The sequence below is a fragment of the Anas platyrhynchos genome, chromosome 3, assembly GCF_047663525.1.
Source record: "Anas platyrhynchos isolate ZD024472 breed Pekin duck chromosome 3, IASCAAS_PekinDuck_T2T, whole genome shotgun sequence".
Taxonomy (NCBI): domain Eukaryota; kingdom Metazoa; phylum Chordata; class Aves; order Anseriformes; family Anatidae; genus Anas; species Anas platyrhynchos.
The window spans coordinates 15359834-15376685 of record NC_092589.1 but is presented as its reverse complement, the minus strand read 5'-3'; the positions used below and the strand labels follow the sequence as shown (position 1 = coordinate 15376685).

At 49.6% G+C, this 16852-nt stretch overlaps 1 protein-coding gene across 1 annotated transcript; it reads left to right on the top strand.

Annotated features, from left to right (window-relative positions):
• The first annotated feature begins 856 nt into the window (after positions 1 to 856).
• TTL (tubulin tyrosine ligase) lies at positions 857 to 16351 on the top strand. Its single transcript, XM_027453543.3, has 7 exons — positions 857 to 1350; positions 4704 to 4782; positions 5818 to 6050; positions 8708 to 8843; positions 8939 to 9208; positions 10166 to 10309; positions 11895 to 16351. The coding sequence occupies exons 1-7, from the start codon at positions 1194 to 1196 to the stop codon at positions 12010 to 12012; spliced, it is 1137 nt and encodes a 378-aa protein (XP_027309344.3). The 5' UTR covers positions 857 to 1193; the 3' UTR covers positions 12013 to 16351.
• The last annotated feature ends 501 nt before the right edge of the window (positions 16352 to 16852 follow it).

The window sequence follows — 16852 nt, the reverse complement described above, 5'->3', positions numbered from 1 at the left end:
TTTATGATAACAACTTGGAAACACTAATTGTTGTCACTGTCCATAAGGTGGAGAACATTTCATTAAGAACATTTTGCTCAATTTAGCAGAAGAAAAAGACGTAGGTGAGGAGCCGTTTTTAAAATGAGATTTCCCTGTCCTTGAGTCACGTATCGTCTCACGTTGTCAAAGACGAAAAAGCATGCTGGTCATCACCGATTTACCACACATTTCAGTTCCCTTCAGGAAAATACTGTTGATTTGTTGGAAGTGCATCATGATTTATAGCAACCAACACAAGCAGGCAGTGCTGATGGCGTTTCTCATATAGGGTCTGCAAGGAAACCGGGGCATTAACCAAATCAAGAACTCATATCTTTTTATTACTGAGAGGTTTGTTACGAGATCTGAACTCTCCAGGTTGTGAATTTGTGACATGAGATGGGTGCGGTTGGCTGCAGCCTTGTTTAAGAGGAAGACGGGAGCAATGGGTATAAGGAAAGACATTTTCAGTAAACAGAAAAAATCTAACTAGATAACAATGCTTGGGAAGGTTAAGTACAGGAAAACTGAAAGATGCCAAGAAGAAACACAGGATTTGAGGAGTGTGATGGACCCAGGACGAGTGTCGGTGTAAGAGCTCCCCATCCTCGCTGCCTCGCAGCTTGGGGCCAGCATCACCCCCAGAGGTGGCCAGGCCCTTTGTCGCTTGCCACCTTGCTCTGCCACCTGTTTTTCGTTCCCTTTCACCACGACCAGCCTCGATCTACCCTCAGCACCCCGATGCGGGCTAAGGAGCGCTGAGCAGCGCCATCTTCTCCCATCTGCAAAACCCGCTCTGCTTCCGGGTCGCCGCGGGGAAGGCGGTGCAGGGGCAGGGCCAGCACCCCCCTGTGTGTCCCCTTGTCCCTCCCTGTCCCCCCCCTACCCCACCCGGGGCCGATTTGGGGTCTCCCCGCCCCGCCGGCCGCGGGGCCCGGCGCGGTCCCTCCCCGCGATGAGCTCAGCCCGGCGGCGCGTAGGGGCGGGCGGCCCCGGCCATGCGGAGCCGGGACGGGAGGAGGAGGAGGAGGAGGTGGCGGTGCCGGTGGCCGAGCAGGGCCCTGCCTAAGCTGCGGCGGGGCCCCATGGGCCTGGGGAAGCCGGCGGGTCCCCGGGGTAGGGTAGGGTAAAGGGTCCGGGGGGGGGTGTTTTCCCCCGCCCGCCCCGCCGCCATGTACACCTTCGTGGTGCGGGACGAGAACAGCAGCGTCTACGCCGAGGTCTCCCGGCTGCTCCTGGCCAGCGGGCAGTGGAGGCGGCTCAGGAAGGACAACCCCCGCTTCAACCTGATGCTGGGCGAGAGGAACCGGCTCCCCTTCGGCAGGCTGGGTAAGGGCTGGCTCGGTGCTGCCGTGCCCGAGCAGGGTGCGGTGTTGTCGGGGGTCCCCCCCCCCCCCTTTACCCCCGGGTAGGGTGAGCCCCATGGGGTCCCCCATAGCCTGTGGGGCATCGCCTGGCTGTGCCCTGCTGTCTTCTGGTGCCTTGGGCAGTGGCTGCAGCCCCTCGGGGACAGCTGGCCCCAGACAGCGGGCTCCTTGCCGCAGGGACCCCGCAGCCGCCCCGACCCCAACCCCAACCCCAACCCCAACCCCAACCCGCATCGCCAGGAACAAAGGGGCAGCAGCGGGGGGCTCCCCACAGCCCCTTGCAGCCCTGGAACAGGCTCTGTCCCGAAACCGGCACAGCCCAAAAATGAACAGCCCCTGCTGCCCCTCACCAGGCCTCGAAGGATGGAAGGATCGCCCTCCAGGACAGCATCTGCAGTGCCCCCCAAAATACCCAGCCCAGCCTGGGGAGTGGGATGCTGGCATTGGGGGCTCGCACCCCGCAGCGGGACGCTCCCTTTGTTTGGCTCCCCGCGTGTTCAGGACGCTGGCCTCAGGGTCCCCGCCGTCCCCAGGGCTGTCTAGTGGGGTCACGACACCCCCACTTCTCAGCCTGCCTGCAGAAAAACACTTGAGGCTTTTTTTTTTTTTGCTGCTGCTCTGCAGGGTCTTGGCGAGGGTGACAGCACGTCTGGTGCCTGCTTGGGGGGCAGGGGGAGAGTTGTCGGGGAGGCTGTGTGCGTGCAATGCCAGGCCACCCCCCTTTTCTTCTCCCCTGCTGCTCATCCCCTTCTGCCAGCATGCGTGGCCGTGGCCGAGCAAGCTCTGGGAGCTTCCTTGTGTGGGTTTGTCCCCTGCCAGCCCTGCTGCTCGTCCCCTACCCCACCAGACAGGGCCGTGTGCTGCCCACGAGCAGGCAGAGCCCCGCCAGGCGCTGGCAGCGTTGTGGGGTGCGGCGGGGAGCAGAGATGCACTGTCATTGCCCGTGGCTGGTGGGTGTCCGTGCAGAGTGACAGCTGCTGGGCTGGCCCCGTGCTGCCTCCTGTCCCCAGCGTGTCGGAGCAGGTTTGGGGTGACCCCAGCACCGCAGCGCTTTTCCCTTCTGCAGTCCCCCCTGTGTGTGCCCGAGGGCTGGCAGGACCCTCCTGGCCTCCCTCCCTCTGCTTGGCCTCAGTTTCCTCCATCCTGGGGTGATTTTGCAGCAGTGCTTCTGGCTGCAGAAACACCAGAGCAAGGAGAAGCCCCCCAGCCCCGGCCCCTTTCATGCAGATCAAGCCTGGCACCACTTGATCACCCCTGCGCTGTCAGATCGGTAAGTCAGCAGCTCCAGCACCACCCCCCCTGTCTCCACACACACACACACACAAACGCTTGTGACTGGAAAGTCCCCGACACATGGCAGTGCCATCTGGTCACCTCCCAGTGCTGGGGTGTTTGCAGGAGGCAGGGGAACCCTGGGAGAGGCTCGAGCAGTGAGGATGCTCACACGTGCTGCAGCCAGCAAAGAACAGGACAGCGTGCCCAGCTCAGGGCAACCTCTTCCTAACCCCTTCCACCCTAGAGAAGAACCCTGGGATGATGGAAAGGCTTCAGCAGGTCCTTCAGTATGTCGTATGACAGGGTACCTACAATTTTTTTCTTAGAGAGGGACCAACCTTTAGCACTGACTTCTGTAACCCATCCTCTTATAGCAGGAGCTGGTTGCCTGAAATCAGTAGATTAAGACCAAAAAAAAAAAAAAAAAAAAGTTATTTTGGTACATCTTCCAAAAATCTCTGCCTTCTCTGGAATCTCTTCCTGAAGCTGTCCCTCTGAGCAGCTGTTGCACGCAGGCTGGCTGGGTTGGGTTCTCCTAAAGGCTCTGCTTGAAACAGGCACTGTTTTGGGGAGTTGTAGGGCAGTGCCTTCCAAAGGGCTGAGCCGGATCGTGTGTCATGGGGGAGCCACTGCTGCTGGTGGGCCACAAGCACTCCTGCTGCACTCGCTGGTTTCCTGCTCCTTGGGCTGATTGTGCCTTTAGGCGGTGAGTGTTGGCATCAAAGCCTGTATCTTATGCAAAAGCAGCTTGTGCTAAGGGGAGACAAAGAAGGAGCAGGCTGCAGAGGCCTGACAGAGCAGAAGATGCTGGGCTCTGCTGGCCACTGGAGGATCACCGGTTCACTCAGTGCCTTGACAGCTTTTTGATCCCATTAAATGCACAGAGCAGACCTCAGTGTGCACAAGAACCCGTTCCCTTTCCCTCCTTGCTGGCCACCAGCCCCCACGGCACAGGCCACTGCTCCAGAGATGCTCAGCAAACCAACAGGGGCACCACCTCGGATGCCCTGGGAAGCAAGCAAAATCAGTAAGCTGGAAACAGGAGGAAATCTGAGAGCTTATACTAATTTCTTTCAGTAAATTGGTGCGTGGCAGTGCTGACTGTACCTGGCTTTACAGATCTTTCAGCTGTTTTTCATACTTAAAGATCTGTGAATAAAATAATGAGCCAGGTCAAGGCCGTGGTTTTGGGGTTGAAATAGATATTCACTGTCTGTGATCTCGCAGCTGTCTGGTCTTTAGGTTCATGTTTGCTCTGGACCTTTTTTTCCAGGCAATTACTGCAGAGGGCAACTAAAGCTCTGAATGCTGTTTCAGGGTCTAAATAACCCCCACAAGCATTTGTTTGCAAAGAGAATGCAAAGATGCAAGTAACTGTCATGCTTGGGGGTCCCTCTGGTCCTCCTAGTTGTCGCTTCAAACCAGAGTGGTTTTCTGTCATATTTTCCCTATGGATGTTGGTTGTTGTCACCAGGGCCCCAGGTATTGCCTCGGGCATTATTCACCTGTTGCACATCCGTGTTCTGGGGGAGGCCGTGCGCTACTGCCCAGACCTGCATTACCCTTTGGGGAATGTCTTATAACATTTCCCAGCCCTTTATCTGAGCCAAAAAGGAATCCTGCTGTAAATGCCAAAAAAAAAAACAGCAAGGTCATTTCCTAAGATCTTTGTGTCATGGTGTACTTCCCTGCATCTTCCTACTGCACTTAAGAGTAAATCCTGGCTCTTAAAAACTGCCACCAGCAAATGGAGAACATTTTTGAGTGGCTCTGCCCGCTGCCAGTGTGAATTAGGAAATGGTTATTTTCTTTTGGAAAATGGAAGCGGCATGTTCAAAACAGACTTGAATAAAAGCATGTTTTTTCTTCCCTGATAGAAAAAAAATGCTGGAGCCGGTACCAGCTGAGAGCCTGTTTCTTTGATGAAGGGCAAGGAAACAGCTTCTTTTTCTTCTCTGCTGCACAGATCCTTTGCACCAAGCAGATGTTTTTCCTCCAGTAATTGAGAAGTTTGCCTGACTTTTCAATTTTCTGTTGCAGGCCACGAACCCGGACTTGTGCAGCTGGTGAATTACTACAGGGGAGCCGACAAGCTGTGCCGCAAAGCATCCCTGGTGAAGTAAGGAATTCACTGAAACGTTGCAGGGGATTGGTAGAAATTTTTATTCTAACTGTTGGCAACTGCTGAACCTGTTGTAAGGGTATTTCACAGAACAGCTGCCCTGGGGTGTCCCTGCACGTGGTGTCTTCAGACTTCTGTGCTGGTCTGGGCAGATATCTGGGTGCACAATGACCTCTTTGTAACTTCAGGGGAAATGACATTTCCATTGAATTACATCTTCTTGAAACCACAGAGTGTATTGAATCAGACAGACAGGAGCTACAGCTTACAGCCAAATCAAAGAAAAAACAACAACAAACCGTATCTGTTCTTTCTCCTTGTAGCTACTTAATTAAAACCTACTCCTCTCGTCCTCTGATTCATACAGCGATGAGGCACTAATATTCATTTAGTTAATCAGATTTGTTGGTCAAACAAATGTCTGGAGACATCTCGAGGAAGACCTGGCTCTGGGAGTTATTTCTGCATGGCCAGCTGTGCCGTGATCTCCTGGGGAAATGGGGGTGAGCCTTCAGCCCCATGGTCTCCATCCCCATCTGGGATGCTTGATCTGATCTCAGAGGGAAAGGGGTCACGAGCTGAGCAGCAGCCCAGAGAGCGTTACTGCTCTGGCTTCCCCTTTGCCTGCTGTTATCACAGCTTCCTTCCTGCCCTGTTTCACGGTAGCAATCACGCCTCCTCAGTGGCCTCGTGCAGAGATGGGGCAGGGAACTCACTACAAGCTCTAATTACGTGGAAACTTCTCTACTGATTGCTTCGTGATATGTAAAGTACAAAACATTTAACAAAAGCTTGCAGGTCTGGTTCCAGGAGGAGTGCATTGTTGCAGCTTAAGGTTGCTGTGATCTCTTTAAAAAGACCCTAATTTCGAGGGTCTAAAGAGAATATAATTGTTTAGTACAGGCTGTCTGTAAGATGCTATTCATCACCAGAGCCCAGTTAATGATGACTTGTACTTAGGAAATTATGTCCTCGTGGGTCACTCTGGAGATTAACAATCTGGAGATTAACAGCCTGTATCTCTTCACCCAGGCTAATCAAGACGAGCCCTGAGCTATCGGAGTCCTGCACATGGTTCCCCGAGTCCTATGTGATTTACCCAACCAACCTGAAGACCCCCGTGGCTCCAGCACAGAACGGGATTCGCCATCTCATAAACAACACAAGGACAGATGAGAGGGAGGTCTTCTTGGCATCTTACAACAGGCGGCGGGAAGGCAAAGAAGGCAACGTGTGGATTGCCAAGTCCTCAGCTGGTGCCAAAGGTTCGTTTTTCAGCAGAATGAGCCACCTTCTCATTATTCCTTACCCCTTACTTGATCAATAGAGTCCTGGGGCTTGGCTGAGCCCAGCTAATATTGAGCCCGTCTGTAAATGGCTTCACCTATCTAATCCATGCCAGTCATGCCACCACAGGGCTCTCCTTTTTCTGTTTGGTGGCATCAGGCTCCTGACAAACAGTAACATGCACATGCTAGTTAGGACACGGATGGCAGTGAAAGAAGTCCCTTTTTTTCTAGTCATGCACCTCAAAATACTTGCTGCAGGGGAAGGCAGCAGGGCCCATCAGGCCAAGGGAATGTGGACTGCAAGAGATGGGGAACATAACAGAACGTGGGGAGGAGGACAGTGGACAGGAGAGCAGTCCTCCAGAACAGTGACAAGCATTTCCATGCTGCAGCCGAGCCTGATTTCAGCTGGGCAGAAATACCATTGTTTGTCTTCCACCCAAACCCAAAAACCTGGTGCCAATGTCCCTCCCATGGCCACACTGAGACTGACTGAGCAGCTGTGAGCGCAGTGTACCCAAATCACATCCAGGCCCTGGGCAGCCCCAAGCAGAGCAATGCAGTACCTGCATTTCTCTTTCATTTGAATAAGGCAATAGGTACCCAGGTGATAACGTGCCCTTCCTTTTTCCAGGGTCATTGCACAGCTTGCTGTACAGAAATAATGAGCTATTAGGAAGATAGAGCTGGACACAGCTATGGATGTAATGCTTTGGTAATTATCCTATCTGCCAGTTACAGCAGTATCACTGGCACGCTCTCAGAATTTCATTATGAAAACTCGCCTTGCTGTGTGCGCAGAGCCCAGCCCATGGAAGGACCTGGTCTTTTCAAAGGGAACAGGCCCACAAATACTACTCATATTTGCAGAGTCACTTCTGAAGCAGTTTTATAAAAATCATCAGGAAACATGAAAGCCAGAGGTGGCTGCAGGAGGGCTGCATGATACAACTCATTTGTGCAGGCTTTCCTCACTGCTCTGCTTTCATGGCTCTGTCACTGAGAAGCATCAGAAGAGTATGTGTATTTCATCAAGGAGGAAGGGAGATGAGTCCTTTCGTCACGCCACTGATGGGAAATGTGTCTGTGCAGTGTAACTGTCTGGCAAAGAATCAGTCTGGAAAACTGAAAAGGCCGTGGCTGTTACTCACTGCAGCATGGGGAGGTTTAAACTCTCCACATACTTTATTTAAGCGTGATCCTGTCTTCTTTTCTGCATTAAAGCAAAGTAACTTTTTGTATTCATCACTGTGCTGCAGAACTCAGGATGGGAATTAAAGTGGAAAGAGAGCCTCACGCTAATCTTCTAGAGAGACGTTTAAATGTCTGGGGATTACTTCTGATGAAGCAGAAAGCTTATCAGCATTAATTGCTGAGGCAATTTCAGTTCAGAGACAGCCCCTGATTCGGGAGAGTTCTAGGAGAAGCTTGGTTGTCCATCAGTAAAAGGAAAACTAAAGGTTTAGGATGTCCTGACTTAATGCTAGGAATGCTAGGGAAGGCTGGGAAGCTAGCGACTCACAGGTATGCTCCAAACCATTGTTATCCTACTGGTGCCCCACTGAAGAGCATTTACTTCTTTCCACTCAGTATTTCCTAAAAAAGAAAAAAAAATCACGAAATTAAGAGTAAATTATCAGCTTTAGTCTAAAAGGTTAATTAAATGCTTAACAACAGGCCACAGTGCCAGAGAGGTGTTAGATAATTTTACCTGAGCTGGTTTATCCTTCAGTGGCACCGTGCCATCCCTTTATCAAATCCCAGAAGGGATCTGTTCCCTCTTCACTGCTCTGCAGCAGTGATTTCATGTCTGGACTCGTGCAAGAAATGAACAGCGACAGCTTCAGCCAAAATGTGGCAGTATTTAAAAGACACATCTGAATTCTTTAATGAAGAGTTTCCATAGAAGGGGAAAACACTGACTACATGGATGAGCATTTTGAAACAGTTCTTTTCCTAATCCAGCGATGATTTCAATAGTAACTTAAATGGAGTCAGTGAGCAGGGGAACACTGTTTGCATGTCTGCTTCTGGCAGACAGAAAAGCCAGGCAGGGGAAGAAAGTCTTAGTATAGGATGAAAGCAAACCTCCCTCCCCAAAGAAACAAAATAAAGAAAAATCTCACAAGCTGCCAAAGCCCCTTCTCTTCAAACTGCTGAAAAACAGGGAAAAGCAGAAGAAAACTTAAAAAGTGCTAAATGCCCCTCCCTGCTAAGCCCAGCTGGAAAAAAAAAATGCCAGAAAAGAAAATCAAATTCTCCCAACAAAGCAGCTGCCTCACGTCTTGCCAAGGTCCCCGATTGCTCTGCATCTGCTCACACCTAAATAGCTGTCCCCTACACACAGGCCCCAGGCAGACCACGCCATCTCAGTACCCTTGTTTTCCATCTACGTTAGCTCCAGCTGGAAGGGAACCAAATGTCCTATGGCATGGAAAAGGGGAGATACATCTGCCAATTTATTGCATGACAGTGAGCTAGCATGACATTGCTCAGGCACCGGGCAGCCCAGGGGCCATGGGTTCTCATGTGATGCTTGGTTTTCCATGGGAATGATCCACGGTCCACTTGGGCCCGGAAAGAGCTCCAGCAAAGATCCTCTGCCTGATTTTTTCTTTATCTTTCTGTGTCAGGGGAAGGGATCATGATATCTTCAGAGGCTGGAGAGCTCCTAGACTTCATCGATGAGCAGGGACAAGTGCATGTGATCCAAAAATACCTGGAGAAGCCTCTTCTTTTGGAGCCAGGGCATCGCAAGTTCGACATCAGGTAACCTTTTCTGCCTGGATTTTGTAACACTGGTTTGCATTTCTTTGTAGTTTCTTTTTTAAACTGAGACTAGAGTTTGTTCTCTTCCCCCCTAGGAGCTGGGTTCTCGTGGATCATCAATATAATATCTACCTCTACAGAGAGGGTGTCCTGCGGACCTCTTCCGAACCATATAACAGTGCTAATTTCCAGGACAAAACCTGCCACTTGACCAATCACTGCATTCAGAAGGAATATTCCAAAAATTATGGGCGGTATGAGGAAGGGAATGAAATGTTCTTCGAGGAGTTCAACCAGTATCTGATGGATGCCCTGAACACAACGCTTGAGAATAGCATCTTACTGCAAATCAAACACATAATAAGGTAACCAGCTGCCTGTTGCACAGGGGTTCGTAACCCTTCAGTGACGGGGAATCTGTATGAACACAGCTGGGGAAGGAGAAGGACAGGAGAAGGAATTAATTTGCATAGGTTATGGGTTTTGACCCAGAGGTAAATTAAAGACAAATCCAGAAAAAAAACCACAATGTCATTGCCCAGTGAAACAGCAAATGAGGGACTCTATAGATGTTGTTCTCTGAAGAGGATGTGTCAGTGTGTGTGCATTTTGTTGGCTGTGTCTGGAGTGAGCTTCAGCCCAAGCAGAGCCAGCTAGCACTATCAGCTGCTTCCTGGGCACTGAGTAAATTACCTGGAGAGATCATGGCACTGCAGAGAAACCAGGTACGAAATACTGATCCTCCATGGCAGAGTTTTCTTTTCAAATCCCCCGTTGCTGTTACACCAAAATGACATGACACGACCTTTGAGGGTCTCAGTGGCAAATGAGCTCTGAGTGGCAGTTCCCTGGGGGCCTGGTGCAGCTCTTTGTGGATCCGCCTTCTGCTTCAGGCTCTAACTGCAGATCCTCTTTTTCCCCTTGCCTAATCTAGTGGTGAGGGTGGATGCTGCTCTCCAGCTCTTTGGGTGTTAACTCAGGGCTGTTTTAGGGTTTTTTGGACTGTCCACAAATGTTTTGATGTTTGCAGGGACCTGGTTGCCATGATGTGTGTTGTAATTAACGTAATTTTGGGGGCTGATAAAATGACACCCAGATACCAGGCACAAGGCAGGCCTGAAGATACTGCAGTGGGGCACTGCCTGCTTGTTTTCTCATCGGTGTCAGAAAGTGTTGCCCCATCCACTTGATGCTCCAAGCAGTCCCAAGGCAATGAGGGAGCCTTCCACTGACCTGCACCATGCACATGGCTTCAGAAGCTGCAGTGCAACCAGTGTGTCCACGGGGCTTTTAATCTCACGTTTCTATTTTTCCTGTCACAGAAGCTGCCTTATGTGTATAGAGCCTGCAATCAGCACAAAGCATCTTCACTACCAGAGCTTCCAGCTCTTTGGCTTTGACTTCATGGTTGATGAGGAGCTGAAAGTCTGGCTCATAGAAGTCAACGGGGCTCCAGCTTGTGCCCAGTGAGTAGTCAGTTTCTGTTACACATTTGTGATGCCACCATTCACATGGCTCACACAAAAGTGAAAAAGGTGGAAGAAAGTGACTGGAAGGGGGCTTTCCCATGCAAATCCATACCTGATACTCAATTTCTGGACAATTGGATTTGAATGTGACTTGGGTTGTTTTTATTGACACGTTGCAGAATTAATGCCTTGAAACTCAGGTTGTTTCTCGGCCTCTTTTGTGGAGCCAGTGGTGGATGGTCTTCACCTGAACACAGAATAAATGAGTAGCATTAAAGGCAGCAGCTGGAAGTGGGTGACTGAATTTGCAGGCAGTAGGACCCCAGAGCACACTATAGGTGCTGCAGAAATTGAATCAAAGCCTCCACCAGCCACAGGGAAGCTGGGACAGCCAGGCAACTCTGGCCATGAACATCTTGAACAGGCACAGTGAGAGGTGCTGTATTATGTGATTGAGATGACTGAAAGACTAGAAATCTTTGCTAAATAGGCATCTTTATTATATACAATCACAGCAGAACAGAAAAGGCTGTTCTACGTTATCTACATTACTATATCTAACATACAATTTTTATACATACATATAAATATGTTATATATAATAATAATAATATTTACATAATATTAATCTCCATTAGATGCAGATTAGATTAGGTCATCACTCATACTAGAGAAGAAATACAGGGCCAACCTATCAGGCAGCCCAGTCATCAGTCTTTTCAGGACTATTTTAATTTATAGCACCCATATCACACAATTCACATTTAAAAGTCAAAAGTTGTCTGCTGAAAGCAGTAACACACTCAGGAGCTGAAAAAGCATCTTACTGTTAAGTAGCCCCAGCTTCAGAGGTGGCATTATTAATTCTAGTAAAGACAGCTTTGGTGCTACAAGTGTCCCATATGCCAGCACATTCACTGAGGTTACACATGTATTTTCTTCAGCAGAAAACAAAGCTGTTGTTATCTCATTTCTCAAACATCTCTCTTCTGCCTAATCCTGCTTTTTGTGAACCCTGCCATGATGAAATCCTTCCAGCCCTTCTGGGGGAGTCCTGTGAAATCTCTGTGCCTAGCTCACAAGTTAATATGCACACTTGCACCCCATTGCAACATTTCCTCGAACCATCAGAGAAATCCCCCTGGGGTGCATCCCCACTTGTACAGGGTCTGTTGTGATAATCACGACTCTCTGAGCTGGGAGACTGGTACAGGGGGTGCTTAGCTGTTGTTTGTCCCCATGCGTCTTGTGGTGACTCAAGTCTGGGGACTGAGGGTGCAGAGATGCTGCTGAGGAGCTTGTTCTGACAGTAAACTGAGAGAAATGGGTTTTGTGTTCCCGTGCAGCAAAGAGCAATGTTGGGAATGGGAGCATCGTTGAGAAAGAAGGCAGTTGCTGGGGTAGGAGGGGAGGATACCAGGACATTCCTGCCACATCTGGTTTGCCTCCCTGGAGCTACCTGTAACAGCAGCGGGATCTTGTAGCTCCCACTGGGAAAACACATGGCTCTGTATGAGGAGGGTGAGGGCCTGCTGGTTTGGCCTCCTTGTGCGTCTTACTCTGTCTCTCTCATGTCTCTTAGGAAGCTGTATGCAGAACTCTGCCAAGGAATTGTGGATGTAGCCATCTCTAGCGTTTTCCCCCTCGCTGACACAGGGCAGAAGATGAGCCAGCCGTCACCGATCTTTATCAAGCTGTGATGACCACGGGAATGCGTCTGCTGTGCGTAGGGAGAGACTGCACCCACTGGGTCAGCACTGTTCGATGGCTTATCTCAGTATCATGCCAAAAAGTGATAGGGACAGACTTCTTTTTTGTTCTGGAAAATCATGGGGAAAAAAAAACAACAAAACAGGCATCCACACAGAGCAGCGATGAGCCAGAGCTGCTGAGACAACTCTGCCTGCATTCACCAAAATCCACTTTAGAAACAGCTCATGTGACTTTGATACCTGAAACAAATCTCTCTGGGAGAACAGCAAGATAACCTTACGATGAAACCCCAACAGGGATACTATAATACTGTATTAGCTCCTCCTTTTCTATAGCGATAACATTGTGGGTTTTTTTTTAAGGCAGTTGAGTGAAGAGTACGATGGTCTTCCAGGACGTCGTAGTTGGAAAGTTTTCCTCCTCCCGCTGTGTTTCTTCTTTCCTCACCCACTGCGTAATTAGTGCCTTAGCTCAGCTCCAAATAGGTGACTCCTTTCCCTTGTTCCTGCTCTTTTCCATGGAAAGGAACAAGCTCTCTTGCGTCACAGGATGCATAAATCCAGGAACACTGGGAATTCAGTTTCCTGAGGTCATTTCAAAGCTGGCTGGCTGAACACCCAGGCAACAACTGGCAAGGACGCTGTCAGAAAGGGTGCTGAACTGCAGGCGGTGAATTAACCCAGGCAGCAAAGGCTGTTTGTTTGTTTATAGTTATCCCTTTTCCTAATGAGATTTGAATCAGTTTCAGTGCAAGTCTGATGCAGTTGGATTCTGTTTGAAACAGGTAGAGAGATCCCCCTTGGGACTCACCTGCAGGCTATAGGATTTCTAGCATCACTTCTGTGCTAGGAGTGTTTCAAATAGCTGAAACCCAATCTTCTCAGCTTCTTCTGAGACAATGCAGTGAATTGAGGCTCTTCTCTCAGCTTTCATCTTACTGCCTTTGAGGCTTAAATCTGAAACCTTTCAACCCAAATGATTTTTATCCTGTTTGATCCAGCCAGTTTGATTCTCCTCCATTTTACAAATACTGTAATTTTCTACCCTGAACACAGTGCACAGCTCAGTCCCAGCAAGGAGGAAGAGGGGTTGTTGTAGACCAGGAGAGAGATTCCTTGTCTATAGGTTTGCCACACAGCTGGGGCAGGCTGATATTTTTGTGGGAAAGGGAAGTTAAATTCCGTGAGGTCCCTGAATTTCAGAACTAACATCTACTTTGAGCATGACCTAAATCATGTTACCCATCTTGTGAAGTCTGTCTGAATTTTCAGCATAAGCCAGCACACCCCTCCTAAAGTAAAGCTCTCTGCAGAGCACAGCAGCATTTCTAGCAGCAGCTGGCTTTGTGAGTGGTGTCTGGCCTGTGCTGTGTCCCAGATTTTTATACAGAGAAGCAAAGTTCAACAATTAGATCTCTGTTCAAGAGGCTACTGGCGTGTCTGCAAAGAACTGAGTGCTCACAGAGTGCATGTTAAAGCTCATTTGTACAATGGTGGTACTGGGTTTGGGGATTCTTTCCATGTTGCACACGATGTGTGGATGTACCTTAGCTGTGAGTTACGTGGTTCAAAACATGATTCAGGGCAGATTGTGCCTGCATGAGCAGCACAGAACCAGGTCCTGGCAAGGAGGAAAGGAGATAGATTGCCTGATTGAGATCCTCACACACCGCGTGGGAAACCGTCATGGAAAACTGCAGCTCTGGGGTTTGAATCGATTGCAGCAGGAGAGCAGACTGTGCAGCTGAGGTCAGAGCGCTGTTCTGCTGCCTCTGGCAGGGAGAGATGGTTGGCACAGAAATAAATGGTTCCTGTTACCCAAAATAAACAAACAAGAAGAGATCATGGAGGTTACAAGCTTTTGGCTGTCCGTGTGTAAATGGGACCTGAGTCAAGCAGTGGGATTTCGCCCTCAAAAGATCCTGGAGTTGTGATGGACTCATCTCTGCTCGTGACAGATTTGAAAGGTCTTCCTGCCAGCCTGGAGCTCTGTCAGGAGATGATCCTGCCACTTTTCTGGAGACAGAACTGAAGTGTCCAGGCCTCCCTAGAAGAAGGTATTTTGGTCATGGTGTAATGGGACGGCCGTTCTTTGCAACATGCTGTGAATCCACACGTGGCACTACTTCACACAAGGATGCTCGAATCCAAGAGGGAACAGAGTGCTTAGCAAAACCCAGCAGAACCATTGCAGAGAGGAAGCATCCCGAAAAGCCACACAAACGCCTCTGGAGCTGTAAACACGCTGAAGTGCTGCATGGATCAGCGTCTGCGCAGCATGTGACAGGCACAAGGTGCACTGGTGCACTCTGAGAAGTGACAAGGAGCAAGAGCATTTTAATATGTGAAACAGGGCTTTTTTTTTTTTCCCTCTGTACTGCGTGCAGAAGAGGCCTGGACTGTGAGTGCTAGTGGGTGGGTTTGTTTCTAGAGGGATCCCAAATACCAGGTCTGGTCTCTGACTTTGGACCTTGGGTGTATTCCGAAGAGGTGCTGTGAACTCTTCAGTTCATGAGTCAGGAGGCAGTGGGGAAGTAGTGAATCATAAGCTAGTAGAGAGGGGGGCAGGAGGAAGACTGGTTGGGTTTTAGTAACCTTTTGATAGCACGTAGGTGTCAAAACTTCAATGCAGACTGGGCAAAGCATAGTGGCAGCACTCCAAAATAATAAGTAGGCCATGATGGCTGTTTAACTCAACTCGCAAAGCTGACAGTTCACGTCTCCATTGGCATTTTCAGGGTATCTTAAAATTAGCTTAACCTAACATAAGCTTAAAAATACATCTTTTTTCTTTTTTTACTTTTTTTTTTTTGTTTCCAGCAAATGCAGGATCTGATAGCAATCACCCCGCTCCAGGATGTACATGAGGTGACAGGACACACTGCACTCTCTCAAGCTCTTGAGCAGCCTAGAGCACAGCTGCTAAGTGTGTGAAGTGAGAAAAAAATGTCCCCATCGTAAAGAAATGAAAAACACACCAGCCCTGGGACACTAAGCCCGTATTTCTTTTCCTCTCAAAAGGGAAATTAAAAAATCAGATCTTTCCCTTTTTTAGTGTAGAGGTCCGTGCTGAAGTAGTGGCATGAGGCCAGGAAAGCAGCCTGGATGCAGGAGAAAGCAGCGGCCTTCACTGGAGCAGCTGATAAAGCCAGAAGTACTGACTCAGGAACCTCTGCCAAACTCCAAGGCCTTTTCTTCCCCCCCCCATTGCATCTCAGGTTGCGTTGTGGTACGTCACCAACTGGCTATTTGTGCTGCTCAGCTAAAAGCAGGGCTTCGACTCGATGGTAGAGCCGTGACCACGGGCGACGCAGCTGTTTATAACCTGCCCTTTCAACTGGGTTGCGGGGAGATAGCAATTCAGGGACACTAATCATCAGTAGGTTTGCTGAATTCTTAAAAATAAGCAACAGCCTCAGGAGGAAAACGGCAGGTACTGTTTGTGACTACCACCTGCCATCAAAGTGTTCCTCGAGGCAGAGCACAGAGGTAGATGACAGAGGACAGCATAGTGCCTAAGGTCTTGTCCAGTATATTAGCCAAGCATATATTAGATGCGTGTACGGCTGAGGCCTGAGTGTTGCAGCCATGGGTGCATCTTGCAAGTGATGCTCACAAACCCTCGTGAGACTTTCTTTTTTTTTAGAAAAATGCAAAAATAAATGTTTTCTACCTTATTCCATCTAAAAGGTCGATAGAAAAGGTCTTGCCCTCTTTCCTAAGCTTTCGTAAAGGATGGTGCTGGGTTTCAAGAAGATACCTGCCATACTGCAGAATGTCTCTAGTCTTAGCTCTGCCCCTTTCTGCGGGCCACGAAGGATTTCAGACCCAGGTGCTCTGGCGGGTTTCCAGCAGGGTCTGGTCCAGCTGGGCCCTGGGTTTCAGTTAATTCCCCAATCACTTGTCTCATGCCAGGTTAGTCGTGACTACCATGCAACCGCTGTTGTGCTCCCACGAAATCCAGCGGCCAGCTGCAGCCCACAAAAAAATGCTGGAGAAGCCTAAGAAGGACTCAGCAGCCATTTCACCCGGCTTCTGCACCCCGTTGTGATCAACGCCCTTCAGGACTGCTTGCATGTCCCTGGTCCCAGCATTTCATGTTCTCCATGTGCAGCTGTCCCCCCGGGGAGCCCTGCTGTGCCATCCGTGGGTTAGTAACCGTGTCTCATTACCCATGTCAGCTCCCACAGGCCACAGAGAGTAGTGGCAGCGCTGGCTGCTCCCACGTCAGCATGCGCGTGTGGGGCCGGCGGGGCTCCGTGTCCCACGCTTCTCCAGCAGCTGTGTCCACGTCTGTCCTTGGCCACCATTAAACGAGCTGATCTCATGGGCTGGCGTCTTTCCTTGGGGCGGCCTGCCCTCCGTCTTTGATGGGCATGGGGAATCACAGAATATCCGGATTTGTACGGGACCTACAAGGATTATCAAATCCAACTCCTGGGTCTACACAGGCCTACCCAAAATTATCACACAGAATCACGGAATGGTTGAGGTTGGCAGGATCACCTAGAGCACATTGTGCATCTAGGCAGGTTTTGAGTATCTCCAGAGAAGGAGACTCCACAGCCTCTCTGGGCAACCTGTTCCAATGCTCTGTCACCCTCACCGCAAAGAAGTGTCCCCTCATACTGAGCCAGAATGTCCTGTGCTTCAGTTTGTCCCCATTGCCTCTTGTCCTGTCACTGGAAACAAGTGAAAAGAGGCTGGCTCCATCCTCATGACACCTTCCCCTTATATTTATACACATTAATGATGTCTTATGTGGTTTGGGTTGGGAAGAGCCTTAAAGACCCCTCATTTCCAAGTGAACACCTCACACTGCACCAAC